General features: G+C 40.6%; 1 protein-coding gene and 1 pseudogene across 1 annotated transcript; one reads left to right on the plus strand and one right to left on the minus strand.

The window, feature by feature from the left end:
• Positions 1–5189: 5189 nt before the first annotated feature.
• LOC112589069 (uncharacterized) lies at positions 5190–6461 on the plus strand. The gene is made up of 2 exons (XM_025300955.1): positions 5190–5726; positions 5784–6461. The coding sequence occupies exons 1-2, from the start codon at positions 5190–5192 to the stop codon at positions 6459–6461; spliced, it is 1215 nt and encodes a 404-aa protein (XP_025156740.1).
• Positions 6462–12328: 5867 nt separating this feature from the next.
• LOC105187574 (putative nuclease HARBI1) lies at positions 12329–14132 on the minus strand (annotated as a pseudogene).
• Between the last annotated feature and the right edge of the window lie 5172 nt (positions 14133–19304).

Consider the following 19304-nt stretch of genomic DNA (forward strand, 5'->3'; position numbering starts at 1 on the left):
AGGGGCCCTATTCTTGAATCTATAGGGCAAAAGCACAGGCTTTTGCATAACACATAATACATAACGCATAAGAGAATAAACCGTAAACGCATAAGAGAATAAACCGTAAACGCATAAGAGAAGATAATGTTTAAGATACAGAAGAGTTTCTGTGAAAAAAAATTCATGGGACGCCAATAATAACGAAATATTAAAAATATTCTGTGAGGGATAGATGGTCAGGTGTCCAGGTTGGATGGTCAAATGTCAAAGGATAATTAGACATACACCATCTCGGTAATGAATTTTAAGGTTAAATATTTATGTTTTTTAGTCGCTTAAGTCCAGGTCTAATGTTGTAACTCAAAATAAACCGTAACGTATTCGCAAGGTATTATTCCGACGTGTGAAACATTTTGGAGGTTAATAGAAACATAAAACATTTATTTACTCATAATAACAGTGTTTTTGTGTATCAGGAAGAAACACACCTATTCGTGGTACATCCAACTCCGATTGACCGATCGGTATTGACAAATTTGACATTTAATGTTAGGTACTAGGAAAAAATGACTGTCGAATGGATATAATGCTACGGTTAAAGTGATAAATTGGTTATTATAACCAACATAAGCCAGCATAATAACCAACAGCTTTGGTTAATGTGATAAAATACATGCAATTTATCACTTGAACCGGCTATTTTACATAATCAAACTTTATTGGTTAAAGTGGAAATGATATTTAGAAAATAATTTTGGAGAAATTTTTGAAAAACCATTTATGTCCAATTGTCATGAATATTGGCAGAAATACTCCAAACGATATCAAAATGTTACAAAGTTAGGAACAATTAAACCTATGTGTAAGTTGCAAGTGCGTTTTGCATTGCGCGCTGCGCTTACGATTGTTGAAACCTATGCGTAAGTTAAGCTGCACAAGCGTGCGGTTATTAAAACTCACGCGTAACTGGGCGCGCACAGCGCGCGATACAAAACGCACTTGCAACTTACGCGTGGGTTTTAATAACCGTGCGTGCAGTTTACGCGCTTTTAACTTATGCGTAGGTTTCAACAACCGCGCGCGGCGCGTAACGCGCGATGCAAAACACACTTGCAACTTACGTGTGGGTTTTAATAACTGTTCGTGCAGTTTACGCGCTTTTAACTTATACGTAGGTTTCAACAACCGCGCGCGGCGCATAGCGCGCGATGCAAAACGCACTTGCAATTTACGTGTGGGTATTAATAACCGTGCGTGCAGTTTGCATGCTTATGATGGACAGTATCTCACATATGAAACTTTTATTTGCTATATTTTCTAAATTAACGTCGTTTGGCAGTTAATTTTTGCAAAGAATTACTCAGATGAATATCCTTGACAACATGCACGTAAACAAACAGTAAGTATAGTCATCGATATTAATTCGCCTCGAGACAGACGAATAACGCTTATGTAACGACTGAGACAAGTTCAAACTCGCAGAAACATGAGATTTATCGCTTTAACCAGAGCATGTTGGTTATTATTCACAATCACCGGTTAATGTGATAAAATTTACAAAAATATGAATAATTTATCAAATTAACCAAAGCTGTTGGTCATTATGCACAATAACCGGTTATTATACCACACAATAACTGGATTTATCACTTTAACCGTAACATATGTATATATATATATATATATGTTACGGTTAAAGTGATAAATCCAGTTATATATTAGGAGCGCAAAAAAGTTCTGAGCCTTTTTTTACAAAATTCAAAATTTATTTAAAAACAAACAAAACTATATTAATCAACGAAATATTCCCCGTTTGCATCGATGACCTTTTGCCATCTTTCGGGCAGCTTGCGAATTCCCTGATGGTAGAAGCTCACCGGTTTCGAGGCGATAAAGTCATCAATACATTTTCGTATCTCTTCAAGTGTCACAAAATGTGTATCAGCCAAGAAATGCTGCAGAGACCGGAATAGGTAGTAATGGAAGGCGCCATGTCTGGGCTATACGCCGTGTGCGGGAGAAGTTCCCAGCCTAACGCAAAGATATGGTCCTGAGTCACTTTCGCAACATGTGGTCGGGCATTGTCATGAAGCAGTATTACTTTACTACGTCCTTTGCCAGTAAATGGCCTCTTCTTCAAACGCATCGCTCAAATTGCTCAATTGTTGCTGATAGCGATCTGCCATTTCACCCGGCTGTAACAACTCGTAATACAATACACCTTTCCAATCCCACCATATGCAAAGCAAAACCTTCTTGGCGTGGATATTGATCTTTGGCGTCGATGTCGAAGGTTGACCAGGGTCAACCTATGATTTTTTACGCTTCGGATTATCATAAAGTATCCACTTTTCATCACCTGTAATGATTTGGTGCAGAAAATCCTTTTTCCGGAACCTTGAAAGCAAAGTAAATGCCGTGTCACGCCGTCGATTTTTGTTGTCTTCGGACAGTGCATGTGGAACCCATCTGCCTTCCTTTTGAACTTTTCCCATTGCATGTAAACGTGTGGAAATGGCTTGTCGCGTAACGCCAAGTTACTCTGCAAGCTCCTTTTCAGTTTGTGCAGAGTTTATATCCAATAATGCTTGCAGTTCGTCCGTTTCAATCTTTTGAGGGCGTCCAGCACGCGATTCATCTTCAAGACTGAAATCTCCTTGGCGAAATTTTTGATACCACTTTTTACACGTAGCATAACTTACAGCGTTCTCTCCATATGCAACACAAATCATTTCAGTGGCTTCAGCAGCATTTTTCTTCAGATGAAACGCGAAGTGGATGGAAAATCGAATATGTTCTTTTGTTATTGCCATCGTGAACACTGCTGATTTTAAGGTTATGTGCATCAAACGCCAAATCGCACGATGTTTCGAAAGACCAAATGTCACTGCTTTAAAACCGCAAGAGGGCGGGAAAATTAATGCAATTTAAATTGTGGTTTCAGTAGTATGAAATCTAGGGCTCAGAACTTTTTTGCGCTCCTAATATATATATCTAGAAAATGTCGATCCGATGCCCATCTAACCCTGAAAAAGAATGGATCATCTATCCCCGTTTGGAGAGTTCACGTAAAAATGCGTATACCGCGTAAAACATCGTCTCGGTGACGAATTTCGAGACTAAATATGAAAATACGATGTTTTTTTTAGTCATTTAAGCTCAGGTCTAATATTGCAACTCAAAATAAACCGTATTCGCAAAGTATTTTTTTTACGTATGAAACATTTTGGAGATTACTTTTTTTGGAAAGAAACATAAAACATTTATTTACTCACAATAGTAGTATTTCTGGGCATCAGGATGAAACACACTTACTCGTGGTACGAGTACATCTAACTTACAACTGACCGATCAGCACTGACATCTAGCATATATTAAAAAAATTATAGCAATTGACTATCCATCCCTTATGTCCATCTATCTCGGATTTAACCTATTGCCACTCTAAGGGCTCCTCCGCGACGGCCGTCACTCGCAATCGACTTGCGTAAAGTTTCCTCGCAGAAAGTAATATCGAAAGTAATATTTGAGAGAGCGAACCGGTATACGCCATTGCTGAAATATCTGAAAATCACGTTGCATGTGGCATACAGATATTACGTTTTGGCATTCGCGACGTTATCCGGCGGAATAATTTAGCACCCGACTTCGCAGCCCACCTCGCGGAATACGCCGCGCGGCGGCCGACATTAAGGGAATTTATCGCTTAAAGGAGATAATCTATGCAATTCGATGAGAAAAAAGCAATATTTTATGAATTTATTGCAAGAAAAGTATTAAGCAGATCCTTTTGAAACTTTGAGAAGACTTAATTGGTACTTTAAACAAGTGAAAAATATTATTTGCATAAAAGAATAATGTCAATATAATGAATTTTAAAGGCAATTGTTGATACCAGTGATTTCAAATGGCCCGCACTCTGGCATCTGCTGTATTCATCTGAAAGCAAAAAAACCAAATTATTCCTAACTCTGTATGAATTTGCGCTGTCGATGAACCTAAAAGTGAAGAGAAAAGTTAAATAGGAAGAAAATGGCATGGCTTTAAACTAGAATTTTCCAATTTTACAAAAAATTGTTGTCTTCTTTCAAGGAAAAGGATTGTCTAATGTAATTATTTAGTCAAAATAGGTTTATACAGAAAAGAATGCTTTTATTTAGATGTCTGCAAAAGACCGCATTGGTTAAGTAGTTTTTGAGTTATCGTGCGGGCCAATTTGAAAACAAAAAACTGCTTTCAAGAAAAACGCACTTAAAGTTTTAAGAAGCAAAAAGTTTAAGTTTTCTGTAACTTACGGCTATTAATCAGCAATTGCAGGGTCGTATAATAATCTTTCCTCAGTTTTTTTACGTAGCCAAATTGTTTTCAACGTTTGTTAATGTATGTATGTGATACATCGAGCAATCTTGTCTGCAACCTCACATGTAACATCAAATATATACTCTAAGGTCTTTTTTGTTTTTGTTGTATCGCGAACGCAACTTTGTGTCAGTGGAGTTCAATCATGAATGAAATTGCTTATAACTTTTGATAGAAGCATTTTTCGAACAAATGTTTCAGATAAAGCTTACTTGTTTTATCCCGTAGAATCCAAACATGTAACATCTTATAGCAGGTTCCATTTAAGATTATAAAGTTACTGCCGTCGCCATCTTAAAGGAGAAACGGAGGCAACTTTACGTTTATGTAGTTAGGGAGACCTCTCGAATACATGAAACTTCCTTATGAAGAATTTTTTTATTTAATAAATATTTTTAAAGTGGACTTGTAACACTTATGGACTTGTAACACTTGACGTAGGCCACTCTGTATATATCGATTCTAATATGATTTATTATAATATAATGTGATTCATGTTCCTTTTTATTGTTAGACATATGGTGATTTAGACAGAAAAATTTGCGAAAAAAAGAAATTGTCCGCTTTCAAATTAACATTGCAATCACAGGTTGTTATTACGGGCTCATCAGAAATAGATATAAGGCGCAGTTTTGTCATTGTCGACAATCAGCATTATAAAGTCGAAACTCCTATAAAAGCTATTGACATAACGCTCAAATGTATTCACAATCTATATGCTGAATAATCCTAAGGAATATGAACAAGTAAACCTTTTTCTACAAACATGTATTTATAATATTCATACAAAGTACGATAAAAAATTTACTACAGTTAGTACTTTGATCAAACAATTCAAGCGTTCGTACATGGAGTTCATGCGAGAGTTCGAGACGCTCGGGCACATGTCGGTCATCTCACCAAACGAGCACGTGACTGAGGATCGGCTGTGCTACCTGCCTCACCACAGGGTTTTGCGCGAGGCGACAAACAAACTACGCGTCGTATTCAATGGTTCTCAGTACACACGCGACGGGCACTCGTTAAATGGCACGCTCATGATCGGCCCGAATCTACTCCCACGGCTCGCGGACATTTTGCTTGCGTGGCGCCGACATCGGTTCGTGTTCGCGACCGACGTGGAGAAGATGTACCGCCAGATTTTGGTGTATCCGGACGACCGCGACTTGCAACGCATCCTGTGGCGATCGACGAGCGGACTGCAGTTCCGCCTGAATACGGTGACGTATGGCCTCGCGTCCGCACCCTTTCTCGCGATCCGGACTCTTCAGCAGCTGGCCGTTGACGAGGGAGACCGCTTTCCACTGGGTGCGTCTGTTCTGCGCACGAAGGTCTACGTAGACGACATCCTGACCGGGGCATCCTCCGGGGCGGAGACCATGTTGGTGCGTGAACAATTGAAGGGAATCTGCCGCGCCGATGGCTTCCCTTTGAAGAAGTAGGCGGCCAACAACGAGCGACTGCTGGAGGGCATTCCCGAAGAACATCATACCGCCGGAGGACCGCTTACGCTGCAGGCGCTCGATGCGACTCAGTCCACTCTGGGTCTGGAGTGGGATCCTTGTCGCGATAGTTTCTCTTTCATCATTCGCCTTGGAGGAGAAAGCGCTACAACTAAGTGCGACATTCTCTCCCAGGCAGCGCAACTGTTTGATCCGCTGGGTTGGATGTCACCCGTAACGATCCGAGCCAAGTGCATCATCCAGACGACGTGGCTCAGGCGCATGGGATGGGTTGAACGCTTGCCGGACGATGACGTTGCTGCGTGGAGAACATTTGACCAGGATCTTTCTCAGCTGCTCAGCCTGAGGATTCCTCGCTGGGTGGGTCTAGATCGTCCTGGGGGCGCCGTTGAGGTCCATGGATTCTCGGACGCCTCGGAGCGGGCGTATGCAGCCGCGCTGTACTTAAAGACGTCCGAAAGCTCCGACGTCAGGGTGTCTCTGCTGCTTGCGAAGACCAAGGTGGCCCCCCTGCGACAGATCTCGCTGCCGAGGCTGGAATTGTGCGCCGCATCTTTCTTGGTGAAAATAGCGGCGCACGCGGTAGAGGTGCTCAAAATTCCCTCGTCGGTCGTTCATCTCTGGTCCGACTCGACGGTGGCGCTGGGCTGGATTTGAGGTCATCCGTGTCAATTGACGATCTTCGTGGCCAACAGGGTGGCGGAGATTCAGAGGACTCTTCCAGAAGCTCAGTGGCATCACGTGCCAGGGAGCTATAACCCCGCCGACTGCGCTTCTCGGGGCATCGCTCCCTATGATCTCTTGGCGCATCCGTTGTAGTGAAGCGGGCCGGACTTCCTGCGTTCTCACCAGTAGCCCTCTTCGCCGGACTTCGAGGAAAGCGTCAACTTGCCGGAGCGACGTAGGACGGCCCACCTTGCCGAGGCCGAAGCTGTGGAGTCGGAGCTGCTCGTTCGGTTCTCGGCTTTGACCAGGCTGCTCCGAGTATCGGCGTGGATGAGGCGCTGGAAGCTGAGATGTCAAGGGCAACACTTCTCAGCCTGTCCCCGGACGAGCTCTACCAGGCTGAGTTGCTTTGGGTCAGACACCTGCAGTCGGTCGGCTTTCTCCAGCGAGATCACCGCATTGGCGGCCGGGCACCCGGTGTCCACACGAAGTTCACTCGCCAAGCTCACGCCTTTCAGGGACGCGGAGGGCCTCCTGCGTGTTGGCGGGCAGCTGAAGCACGCGCTCCTGTGTTTCGACGAGCGCCACCTGATCATCTTGCCGATGCGCTCGCACATTACCAGGCTCATCATAGATGCTGTACATCAGCGAGTCTTACATGGAGGGGTGCAATTGGTCATGACACTCTACGGCAAAGATACTGTGTACCGGGAGGGCGACACCTGACGAAGCAGCTCATCCACCGGTGCGCCCCGTGCGTGAGATGGCGGGCGGCCTCTCCACAGCCTCTCATGGGCAGCTTGCCAGAGGCCAGAGCCACACCCGATCGACCCTTCATGAAGACCGAGGTCAATTACGCCGGACCTATCATGCTTCGCTCGGCTAGAGGGAGAGGTTACTTGGCGTCTAAGGCTTTCATCGCGGTGTTCATCTGCTTCGTTTCCAGGGCCGTTCATCTGGAGGTCGTATCCGACTACTCCGCCAATGTCTTCCTGGCAACGTACCGTCGATTCTCATCTAGGCGTGGAGTCTGCACGGATCTCTACAGTGACTGCGGGACAACTTTGTGGGCGCAGACAGCCAACTACGCGCTCTTTTCCGCGCGTCAGCTCCCTCCGCGCGCGTCATGGCGGATCGGCTCGCCAGCGTAGGCACGCGCTGGCATTTCAACCCGCCCAGCGCATCTCACTTCGGAGGTCTGTAGGAGGCGGCGGTCAAGTCAATGAAGCACCACTTGCTTCACGTGATTGGAACCGCCTTACTCACATTTGAAGAAATGACCACGCTTCTTAAGCAAGTCAAAGCTTGCCTCAACTCGCGCCTCTTGCGTGCGCTGACGGATGACCCGGACGACTTTGCAGCGCTTACGCCTGGGCACTTCCTCATTAGCGCTCCGCTATGCTCCATCGCTGAACCGTCGTTGGAGGATGCTCCGACAACTCAGCTCGATCGCTGGCGATGACTCCAGCAGATGCGAGACCACCTGTGGCGACGATGGTCTCAGAAGTATTTGACCAGCCTGATCAAGCGCAGCAAGTGGTGCCGGGCGACTCCTAGGCTTCGAGTCGGCCAACTGTGTCTAGTGCGGTCAGAAGTCACATCTCCCTGCAAGTGACCGCTCGCTCGCTTTATGGTCGTGCATCCCGGAGATGATGGCGAGGTGCGCGTCGTCACCGTGCGGACCGCGACGACCACTCTCACTCGGCCCACCAGGAAAATTATACTGCTGACTTCATCTTCCTCAGACGACCAAGCGAAGTGGCTTCGGGCAGTGACTGACCGCGGAACCTTCACCTCGTGGTCCCTTCGTTTGCTCCTGCGGCGTTTTCTTTCCTTTTTTCTTTTTTCTTATTGCGACGTTTTCTTTCCTTTTTTCTTTTTTCTTATTGCGGCGTTTTTTTTCTTTTCTTTTTTCTTATTTCGGATCCATGATGTGCTCCCCGCACAATCGCATATCGCGCGTTAATCCTTTTCTTTTCTTTGCGTTCTATAGCATAGCGGCTATCGTGTTTACGTCGGGCTTCGACCGCGACGCTTGCGTGTTCATATGCGAACGAGCTGGGGACGTCATTTAAATCGCCAGCGCCTGAGGTGCGTTGGTAAACCATAAAAGAAGGAGGGTGTACTAGGTGGCGACGGGACGCCGTGAGTTCGGCATCTTATTTTCATTCCGAAGAGAGAAAAATGTCGAGAGCACGGTACCGTCTGCGCTTCATCTCATGCGAGAGAAGGCGCACAGCCCTTCATCAGATTCCCTTCTGATGAGGCGAGCGGCAATGTTCTGATCAAGCTCCAGTCTGAGCGCATCGGCATCTTTTCGGAGATATGCGCTCACAGCATTTTCGCTGCTCGATGGGTTCAACGCTCTACCGAGAGATTAACTCTACGATTCGTGTTTACCTCGCGTGCATGTGAGTCTCGCATGTATCCAAACTTGGCATTTGCCGGCGATATGACAATGTCTTATTTTTCTGTGTATACACAGCTGATCTTGACGTTAGATTTTCGCAGCAGTGTCAGCGACATGGCCCAATCGCCTGAGCCTGTGTTCGATGTGCACGTGCTAACCGACTGACTGCTCGGGTTTTTGGAGAGGAACGTTTCTCTCGGCAAGCGTTGGCCAGACGAATTTCTGCGAACGTCTCGTTCTCACCGTCGCGTGCGTTTCCGTGGAAAGTGATTCCACCGATCTATGGAGATTTATGTAGCTTGTTAGCGCTCGCTCATCAAACCTGCGATATTGATGAGCGTTCCATCTCGTTGTTAGAATAAACGTTTGTTTTGTCATTTCATTCGCATCTGAGTGACTCTCTCTTTTTGACCCTCACTCGCAACATGTATTTAATTATGAACCTATAGATCAATCGTCTGAACTTCCTTTTATTTTTAAAAAATATCTGGACAGCTTAACATTAGAAATGAGTGCTACTCAAATATTATGTTTTGTAAAATATTGCCATTTTGATTGGTGATCTGATTCCTAAAAGTGATACTTTTTGGTTGTTGTATAGACTTTTAGAGAGATCCTTGACATTGTTTTTGCCAAAAATATGCACTAAAATTGTCCTGATATTTTGCAAGTACTTGTAAACGAATATCACAAGTTATATAATATATTATAAGTTATATAATAAGTTATATTTATTACGAACAAAAGATTATTTAAAACCAAAGGATCATTTAATTGATCATTATCCTAATTTTATGAAAAAAGCAGGACTTAAGTAAATGTTCATGCTTCAAATTTGAAACAAAACGTAAGTTTTTTAAGAAAGGCGGCTTCTGCAAGTGTTTATATAAGAAAAATATAGCTTATACAATTGCTGTAAAGCACCAATTGCACATGTGTTACAGATTTTTAAGTTTTTCTCCTATTCTCCAAACTTTTCCAACTGGCCTATGAAAAACATAAATCAATTGAAAAAGACTCAGATTTTAGCTTCTTTACCTGATAATATTAAAAAAATTGTCATTTAACAATTTGTAAATGGATTAATTATAAAGGAACTCGTTTTCATGAGAATTTAATTGTTATTATTGACGAAAGTGAATTTGGGCCATTATTTAGTTCAATTGGTGCTATAATTGTATGTGAGCCCACAGTGATATTCTAATGTGAGATTTTAGTTACTATAGGATTTAACGAATATGTTCGTGGTTACGAAGTAAGATTTTCAGGATCAAAAAGAAACATTAATATAAATGATCTTTATGATCCATTTCCATTGAGTTTAAAAGCAAACGTATATAATGAAAAATATGTTATTATGCGTTACGCATTTTAATTTTTTTTTCATTTAAGGTATATATACAGGGTGTCTCAGAACTTTGGGACACGAACTCGCGATGGCGTCTTAGCGCTTTGACGCCGCACGACGGTCAGCGCGAGCTGCGTTATCGCTCAGCCCCTAAGCACACAGCTTACCGCGGAGTGTCTATAGGCCGCGATGGGCGTGGAAAACGCCTAACTTTGCGCTGTTATAATTAAAAAACTATTACGATTTTCACATTATGGCACAGGACTCTTTTGTTCCTCTCACTTAGCTCTATATCCCTACGGAGTTCGTGTCCCAAAGCTCTGAGACACCCTGTATAATGAGTAGTCATTGACTACCAAATAAATGTTTATTGCATAAATTAAGTATTTACATACAAAAAATATTCCTTTTGTGTTTACAGTTTATCTCATATAGAAATGTTATTTTATTTTTATATATATTGAAAGAAAACTACTGGATTTATAAAATTAGCGGTCATCAATTACTAAACAAATATGTCCATTAGACAAATTACACGATGACACATTGAGTTAATATAACTATATCAACGTATACAAATTGTATTAACGTATAATTTATGTACAGAACTTAATATTTCATTAATGGCAGATTACTGTTGATATTATAAATTTAATTACTTTGATCTTATCGTCATTGTCTTTATTTAATAATTAGTAAATGTTAAAAATATAATATATGTGATATAAAAAATAACCAAACAATTTATTTTATGTTATACAACTTTTATTTGTATTTCAAATTGTAAAAATAAATAAATTTGGGAGCGAAACAATGTTTATTTTTATACGTTCTTTAAATAATTAAGAAAAGTAATTTACCAGGTATGTAAATATGAAACCGGAATTTTTGTATAGAAAATACACGTTTATTGTATGAAAATGATAAAAAATATTTTATTCGAAGTATTGCCCATCGCTAGCTATACATTTTTCCCACCTGTCTGACAATTTGTGGATGCCACGCCAAAAAAATTGTTGCTCTTTTGAAGCAAACCAGTCATCGAGCCATTTTCGTATATTTTCGTAAGAAGTGAAGCGCTGCTCAGCAAGTGCGTGTCCCATCGATGTAAATAAGTAGTAATTGGACGGAGCCAAGTCTGGCGAGTAAGCCGTATACGAAAGTATTTCCCAACTAAACGCCTCAATCGTTTCCTTGACCAGTTTTGCTGTGTGTGATGGTGCATTATCATGAAGCAAAATCACTTTGTGTTGCCTTTTTTGATATTCTGGTCGTTTTTCACGCAAAGCTTGATTCAAATCGATCATTTGTTGTCGGTAGCGTTCAGTATTAACGGTTTCGCTAGGTTTTAGCAGCTCATAATAAATCACACCCTTCTGATCCCACCAAACACAGAGCATTGTCTTCCGTCCATAGCGATTTGGCCTTGCAGTCGATGTCGATGGTTCGCCTGGAGTTACCCATGATCTTTTACGCTTAGGATTCTCAAAATATATCCACTTTTCATCGCCAGTCACAATTCGATGGAGAAATGACTTTCTTTTGTACCTGGCGGGCAGCATTTCGCAAGTGGTTTTTCGGTTTTCCTACTGTCTTTCATTCAGTTCATGTGGAACCCATTTTCCCATCTTCTAGATCTTTTCCATGGCTTTCAAACGTGTGGAGACGGCTTTTCGTATCACATTTAATTGATCCGCGAGTTGTTGCGTTTGAGCGTCATCCTCATCCAACAATGCTTACAATTCGCTGTCTTCAAACTTTTTCGGTGGTCTTCCACGTTCTTCGTTTCTCACGTAAAAATCGCCACGTTTGAATTTTTTAAACCACTCAAAGCACTGTGATTTACCAAGAGCATGCGCACCGTAAGCTTCGACAAGCATTCGATGCGATTCTGCAGCAGTTTTCTTCAAATGGTAACAGAAAATCAATGCTGTCCGCAAATTGTAGCTTCCAGGCACAAAATTCAACATATTCAGCGCTATTAGAAACTATGCTGTTGTATGAAACTTGTATTGTTGTGAGTTGAAAATCTTTGTCAGATGTCAACAAATGGAAATGGCGCCAATGACGCGGTTTGACGGTAACTACATTGACAGCTAGGACCATCTATGGGCCAATTCCGGTTTCATATTTACAGACCTGGTATTATCATTTGTCGTTGCTTTAATCTACCAGCCGCTAAGTCTGGATCAATTCTGCGAATATTCCTTTCAGGTGCGTTATCTTCTTCATTTTCAATGTTATTTTCATTTATATTAATTCCAAAATCTAATTCATCATCATCCAATTCCAATGGCATTGGCACATTTTCGTTTATACATATATTATGTAATACAGCACATGTGTATATAATTTTTGATGCTGTTGGTGGAGAGTAGTGTAATACTCTATGCTTTAACAGGCATCTAAAGCGCATTTTTAAGTCCATTGCATTGTTCTATCAGCGAACGGCATCTCATTTGTTTTTTATTATATAATTCTTCTGGACTATTTGCTGCTGCGTCTGTTATTGGAGTCATCATCCAGGGCCTTAAAGAATATCCTGAGTCACCTACAATCAAAAACATTTTAATGTAAGAATTTAATATTTTTTTACCTTATTATTTTTAACTTTACTTGTGTATTTTACCTAGTAAATGAAAATTACTATCCGGATGTCGTCTATATAAATGGACCATCGCATTTTTTGCATTTGAATTATTCCAAATGTACATATCGTGAGTACTACCTGGATAACGTGCATTAATATTCATTATATTTAACCGCCAATCACAGATCTGTAATAAAGTGCAATGTACAATCATAACATACAGTAATTTTATCTTTCCAGTTATTGATCTGCTCACTGATATTTGTGTAAGTATATATATAAGTTAATATTAAAATTAATCAACTTTACTTACCAGTTGAGTATTTATTGAATGATATCCTTTTCTATTTACATAAATATGTTCAGGATTATTATTTCCTGTCGGAGGAAAAATGGCAATATGTGTGCAGTCGATACATCCTATAGTACCAGGAAACTCAAATCTTCTGTAGAACCTGAAATAAAAAAAGTAATAAATTATATAAATTTACACAAGAGTATATTATAGTATAATATATTAATATACATTAATTATATAAATATTTCATATTTGTTTTATATAAGAAATTTTTATATTTACTGTGTTCGCAATTCATTCATTTCTGGGTACTGGGAAATTTAATCCATTGGTTCATAATTTCTGGCCTTGTTAATGCATTTATTATTTCATGAATACAACGGGACACTGTTGCTTGACTGCTAGCCATATAAATATTTTTTCCAATGTCCATCTGGTAGGAACCACTAGCAAAAAATCTTAATGCTGTCATAATCTATACAAAATAACATTCTTTTATTTATAGTTAATGCGCATCACGTATATATCCTATGTATGCAGGAGTGGGAAGAATATTTCTTACAGAAATTTAATACTGATTGTAATAAATTAGCCAGTGATATAAATCACTGTTACTGAGTAATTTTATTACTCATATAAGTAAGATAAACTTACTAAGCAGCAATAATTAATTATTGCCTAATTTATTATAGTCAGTATAAATTTCTATAGGTGATTATAAGCACATCGCTACAATATATTAATATCTAATGACATGTTTGTCACATATAGTGTTGGCAGAGGGAAGTATGTTATAAATTTTATATAATAATTGCTTTAGTTGTAGAATCGAGTACGGATATCCTTATTTGTGGAAATAAATATGGTTCAACAAGATCGATAACGTATCTTGCTGCATTTTTGCTTAAGCGGAACAATTGTGTGAATTGTTCATTGGTTAAGTCAAAAGGATCATCCCTAATATGGAAAAATCTTCTTGGCTCTTCCATTATTTCAGCATGTTCTAACACATTTATAACTGGTATGTTTACTATTACATCATCTAAATCCATTAGTTACACAGTTTTACTCTGTAATTAAAATAAAGTGAAATTTATATGTTATTTTATTTTATTTTATTTTATTTTATTTTATTCTTTTCTATGCGTACTCTTATACTCCACTTTCTGTACTTTACATAGCGTATCATATACGTTTCGAGAGAAACGGATGGTATTACCCATTCGTTGCATTGCGAATGGTAATTTGCGTATACGTTTCACTTGCGACTGTCAAGAATACGGTTCTAGGGATTTTCCATTGCGATTAGTCGAAACTTGCCACTTACGTATACGCAAGTAGTTCAAGAATAGAGCCCCAGGTACGCTTCGACGAATCTCGGCCGGAGCACGAGGCGTTCGAAGCGATGGACGACGTGGACATGTCACCGGCGGACACCGACGCCGAAGCGTCTCGTTCTGCGCAACCATCGAAGCTGCAGGACTGACAGGGCTCGCGAGGGCTGACGAGTTCGTCTCGCCCGTGTGGCAAATTACCGCTCGGACGTGGATCTGTGCAAGAAGAACGCGGCGAAACCCGGACGCAGTTGCTGTTTGTTCGCGCCTATGTCGTACTGTCAGGGCTCAACGGCCGTGATAATTGGTTTCTGCGCATTTCATCTGCGCGCTATCTTCAATCTAACGTTTCTGGACGACGCGGTAGTAATTAAACAAGGGATTAAACAAGCAATTAAACAACAGCCATTAAACAAGCAATTAAACAACACTCTAATCCACTTTTTAAAATGAATTTTTAAAAACCGGACCTTTTTTAATGAAATCTTTTTGAACCTGACCTTTTTAATGAAATCTTTTTGAATCTGACCTTTTTAATGAAATCTTTTTGAACCTGACCTTTTTAATGAAATCTTTTCGAACCTGACCTTTTTAATGAAATATTATAATTAATACCCCCCCCTATTTATTTATACCCCCTATTGATACCCCCTCTTTATTGATACCCTCCCTCCTCCCCAGAATTGTTTGATTCTATGGGCAAGATGGCGGGCGGTCGTGACGTCACGCACATGTCCGGAGAAAAACGGGCCGGGTGTTGTTAGACTCGAACCTGGGCCCCGTGGTTGCCATCGAACGCTCGAACCTCGTAGACCACTGTCTCCTATTGCTAGTAGACGTCACGTTTATGGGTAAAAGATGGCGGCTGTAACGTCACACACATGTCCGGAGAAAAAAAAACGTGCCGGGATGTAGGTAAGCTCGAACCTGAGCCCCGCGGTTGCTATCCCCGAACGCTCGAACCTTCTAAATCACATCGCCTATTGCTAGTAGACGTCACGTTTATGGGTAAGAGATGGCGGCTGTAACGTCACACACATGTCCGGAGAAAAAAAAACGTGCCGGGATGTAGGTAAGCTCGAACCTGAGCCCCGCGGTTGCTATCTCCGAACGCTCGAACCTTCTAAACCACATCGCCTATTGCTAGTAGACGTCACGTTTACAGGTAAGATGGCGGCCGTGACGTCACACACATGTCCAGAGAAAAACGGGCCGGGTGTACTAGACTCGAACCTGGGTCCTGCGGCTACTATCGAACGCTCCAACCTCCTAGACCACCGTCGCCTATTGCTAGTAGACGCACAGACTTCTATATACTACTAGACTGCTAACTTTGGTCGATTTGTCTATTGGAAAAGTGTGCCATAATTTTAACGTGGTAGGGATAGTGGCGGCCATCTTTATCTGGGCAAATAACATTGTATGACATTGTACATGTACAATACGGGTGACCAATTTGAAAAGAAGTGACTTTACTGTATAAGTGATGTGAAATAAAATCTTATCAAGATGCCAATATCCTGCAGCGTTAAAGGCTGCAAAAGCCGGTGTACAAGACAATCAGGAATACATTTCTTTCAGTAAGTCAATAAGTTATATCAATTAATAAAATTATGAAGAGATGCGATGGCGACAATACAAAAATGTCAATTAACCTCATATTCCATGTTTATATAAATACATATAAAGTGCTGCATATATTAGTAATGATAGATAAAATTATAACAGATATGTATTGGGTGAGTGCAAAAGTTCGTGCGGAGTTTCAATAGATGGAGTTATAAGCGTCGTAAAGTGTTGTCATTAATACTTCCATCTACATATTATATAACGTTGGAAAGGTGACGTCTTCAGTTGTTATTAAAAAAAAATCATTTGTTTTCATACAAACTGCTTCGAGAAATATCACTTTAAAAATGAGTATCGATAAGGTGCATTTACGGCATGTACGTTATGCTTTACGAGTTTCGGAAGGGAATAAACGTTGCCGCAGCCGTAAAAAACATTCAGGATGTTTATCAGGATGAAGCACCAGCTAAACGAACTGTGGAAAAATGGTTTGCTAAATTTCGGCGCGGAGAATTTAACCTTGAAGCCGACGTCGACGAGCCACGCTCTGGTCGACCTTCTGACATTGATGACGATGTTTTGCGTACTTTAGTGTGATGGAACTGTCTCTGGTTTTAGCCGTCGTGTGTATCCCATGCTATGTATTACATCAGAATTTTTGAAATGCAAGCTGCATATTGTATTTTTTGCTGTCGGTATCCACTTTTCTCTTCCAACTGCTGTTTTCCACAATTGCAGTCGCTGACATTGATGACGATGTTTTGCGTACTTTAGTGCTCAATAATCCGCGAATTTCAACAGAAGAAGTTGCTACAGCACTAAACGTTGACCGATCAACCGCTTTTCGGCGTTTAAAAAAGATGGGATTCGATTTGAAGCTCGATATATGGGTGCCCCATTTGCTGACCGAGAAGAACAAAATCAAGCGAATTTCTGCAGCCGTTTCTTTACTCGGGCGGCTCAATAACGAGTCGTTTTTGGATCGACTAGTGACGGGCGATCAGAAATGGGTCCTCTACAACAATGTTCAGCGCAAACGGACATGGAAACAATCAGGTGAGCATGGTGACGCAATGCCAAAGGCCAGTTTGCACCCGATGAAGGTGATGCTCTCTGTTTGGTGGGATTGCAAGGGCATAATCTATTTCGAGCTTCTCCCCGCTGGCGAAACGATTGATTCGGACAAGTACTGTCGCCAATTAACCAATCTGAATCGAGAAATAAAAGAGAAACGTCCGATTTTGTCAAATCGCAAGGGAGTCGTCTTTCATCACGACAACGCCAGACCACACGTTTCGAAAAAGACGCTGCGCAAACTGAAGAGCCTGAAATGGGATGTCTTAATGCATCCACCGTATTCTCCTGATATCGCACCATCTGACTATCACTTGTTCCGGTCATTGCAAAATTATTTAAATGGAAAGAACTTTGACTCTTTGGAGGCCTTAAAAAACGGCGTCTCTTCGTTCTTCGAATCTAAACTGCGCAGTTTTTATGATCGAGGCATCCGTATGCTGCCAGAACGTTGGGAAAAGATTATAGAAAACGATGGAGAATATATCATTGATTGAATAAAGATTTTTGTTTGCCTAATCACTGTGTGACTTTTACTCACAAACTCCGCACGAACTTTTGCACTCACCCAATAGTAAGACATATAATTGATTGTAACAATGTGATGGAGTTATGAGAAAAATATGATAGATTATACAATTGTATGTTTCCAGATTTCCAAAGAAAGATAAACAGCGACTGCAATTGTGGAAAACAGCAGTTGGAAGAGAAAAGTGGATACCGACAGCAAAAAATACAATATGCAGCTTGCATTTCAAAAATTCTGATGTAATACATAGCATGGGATACACACGACGGCTAAAACCAGAGGCAGTTCCATCACTTGCATGTTAGTCGGTTATTGGGGCCTTGGATATCGATAATAATAAAGAAAATATTGAAGAACGGCCATTAAATGTAAATAAAGTTAGTTAATATGAGAATTAAAGAAAAATGTTAATGATATATGAGTAATGATTTAAAATGTTTTGATAGGTTGTAAAAGCTAATGTACATGCATTAGCTGCATTGGAACAAAGTGTTAACGATTGCGAAACTGCTGCGTGCTCAAATACACAACAAACTCCTGAACAGAATCAATGTGTTACGCAGAATTCGGCAACTCACAAGAGAAGCTGAAAACAAAGTCCCTTACTACACATATGACAAAACTGTCGCATAAAGTAAAAATTTTAAAACAAAAACTAAGAAGACGCGATATTAAAATAAAAAATATGGCAATGTTACTTAAAACTATAAAGGAACAAAAGTTAATTAAGCAAGATCAGTACCTGATATTAAAGAATCAATTAGAAGGAATTCCTCTGGAATTATTTACAAATGAAGCCCGAAACAAAAATCGTCAGCCAAAGGGTCAGCGGTATTCTAATGAAATAAAAGAGTTTACTCTTTCTTTACATTATACCTCCTCAAAAGCCTATATGTTCTGCAGGTTTGCATGTGCATGTTTCCTACTTTCACTTTCATTTCTGCTTGTGTAACAGTTAATATATAATGTATATATTTTCACGCGTCATGTAATACAACTATTACAAATTAATTGCAGAAGAATTTTGAAGCTGCCTCATCCATCATCACTAAGGAATTGGATATCGTCTGTTAATGCAGAGCCGGGATTTCAACATAACGTGTTTGTCCAGTTGAGTAAATTGTCATTCAAAGACCGAGACTGCAATCTTGTCCTCGATGGCATGGCAATTCGAAAGCAAATAATATGGAATAATGAAAAGAACTGTTATGTTGGATATTGCGTTTACGGGAATGCTGTTCATATGGTCAGTAACGTGTGATGGTTGTAGTATGAATAATAGTATGTTTCAACTGTTAGGGTGTGATATTAATGCTTCTTATGAGAAGATGAAATGTTATTTTAAACATCCAACCGCGGATTATAATGTGCATGCAATATTTGATGCGTGTCACATATTAAAGTTAGCAAGAAATGCTTTAGCTGGTTTGCAAGTGCCTCAGAGCAGCATAGGTTCGATAAAATGGCAGCATATTGTGAATGTATATACTTTACAAAGACAAATAACGTTAAAGTTTAAAAATAAACTCAGCTCGCGATGCATTGAGTGGGAAAACAATAAAATGAAAGTAAAATACGCCGCACAAACTTTAAGTACATCAGTGGCAAACGCATTGCAATTTTTACAAATGGAATCGTGTTCTAATTTTATAGACTGTGAAGCAACAATTCAATTCCTACGA

This window comes from Harpegnathos saltator, unplaced genomic scaffold (assembly GCF_003227715.2).
Source record: "Harpegnathos saltator strain DR-91 unplaced genomic scaffold, Hsal_v8.6 scaffold111, whole genome shotgun sequence".
Classification (NCBI taxonomy): domain Eukaryota; kingdom Metazoa; phylum Arthropoda; class Insecta; order Hymenoptera; family Formicidae; genus Harpegnathos; species Harpegnathos saltator.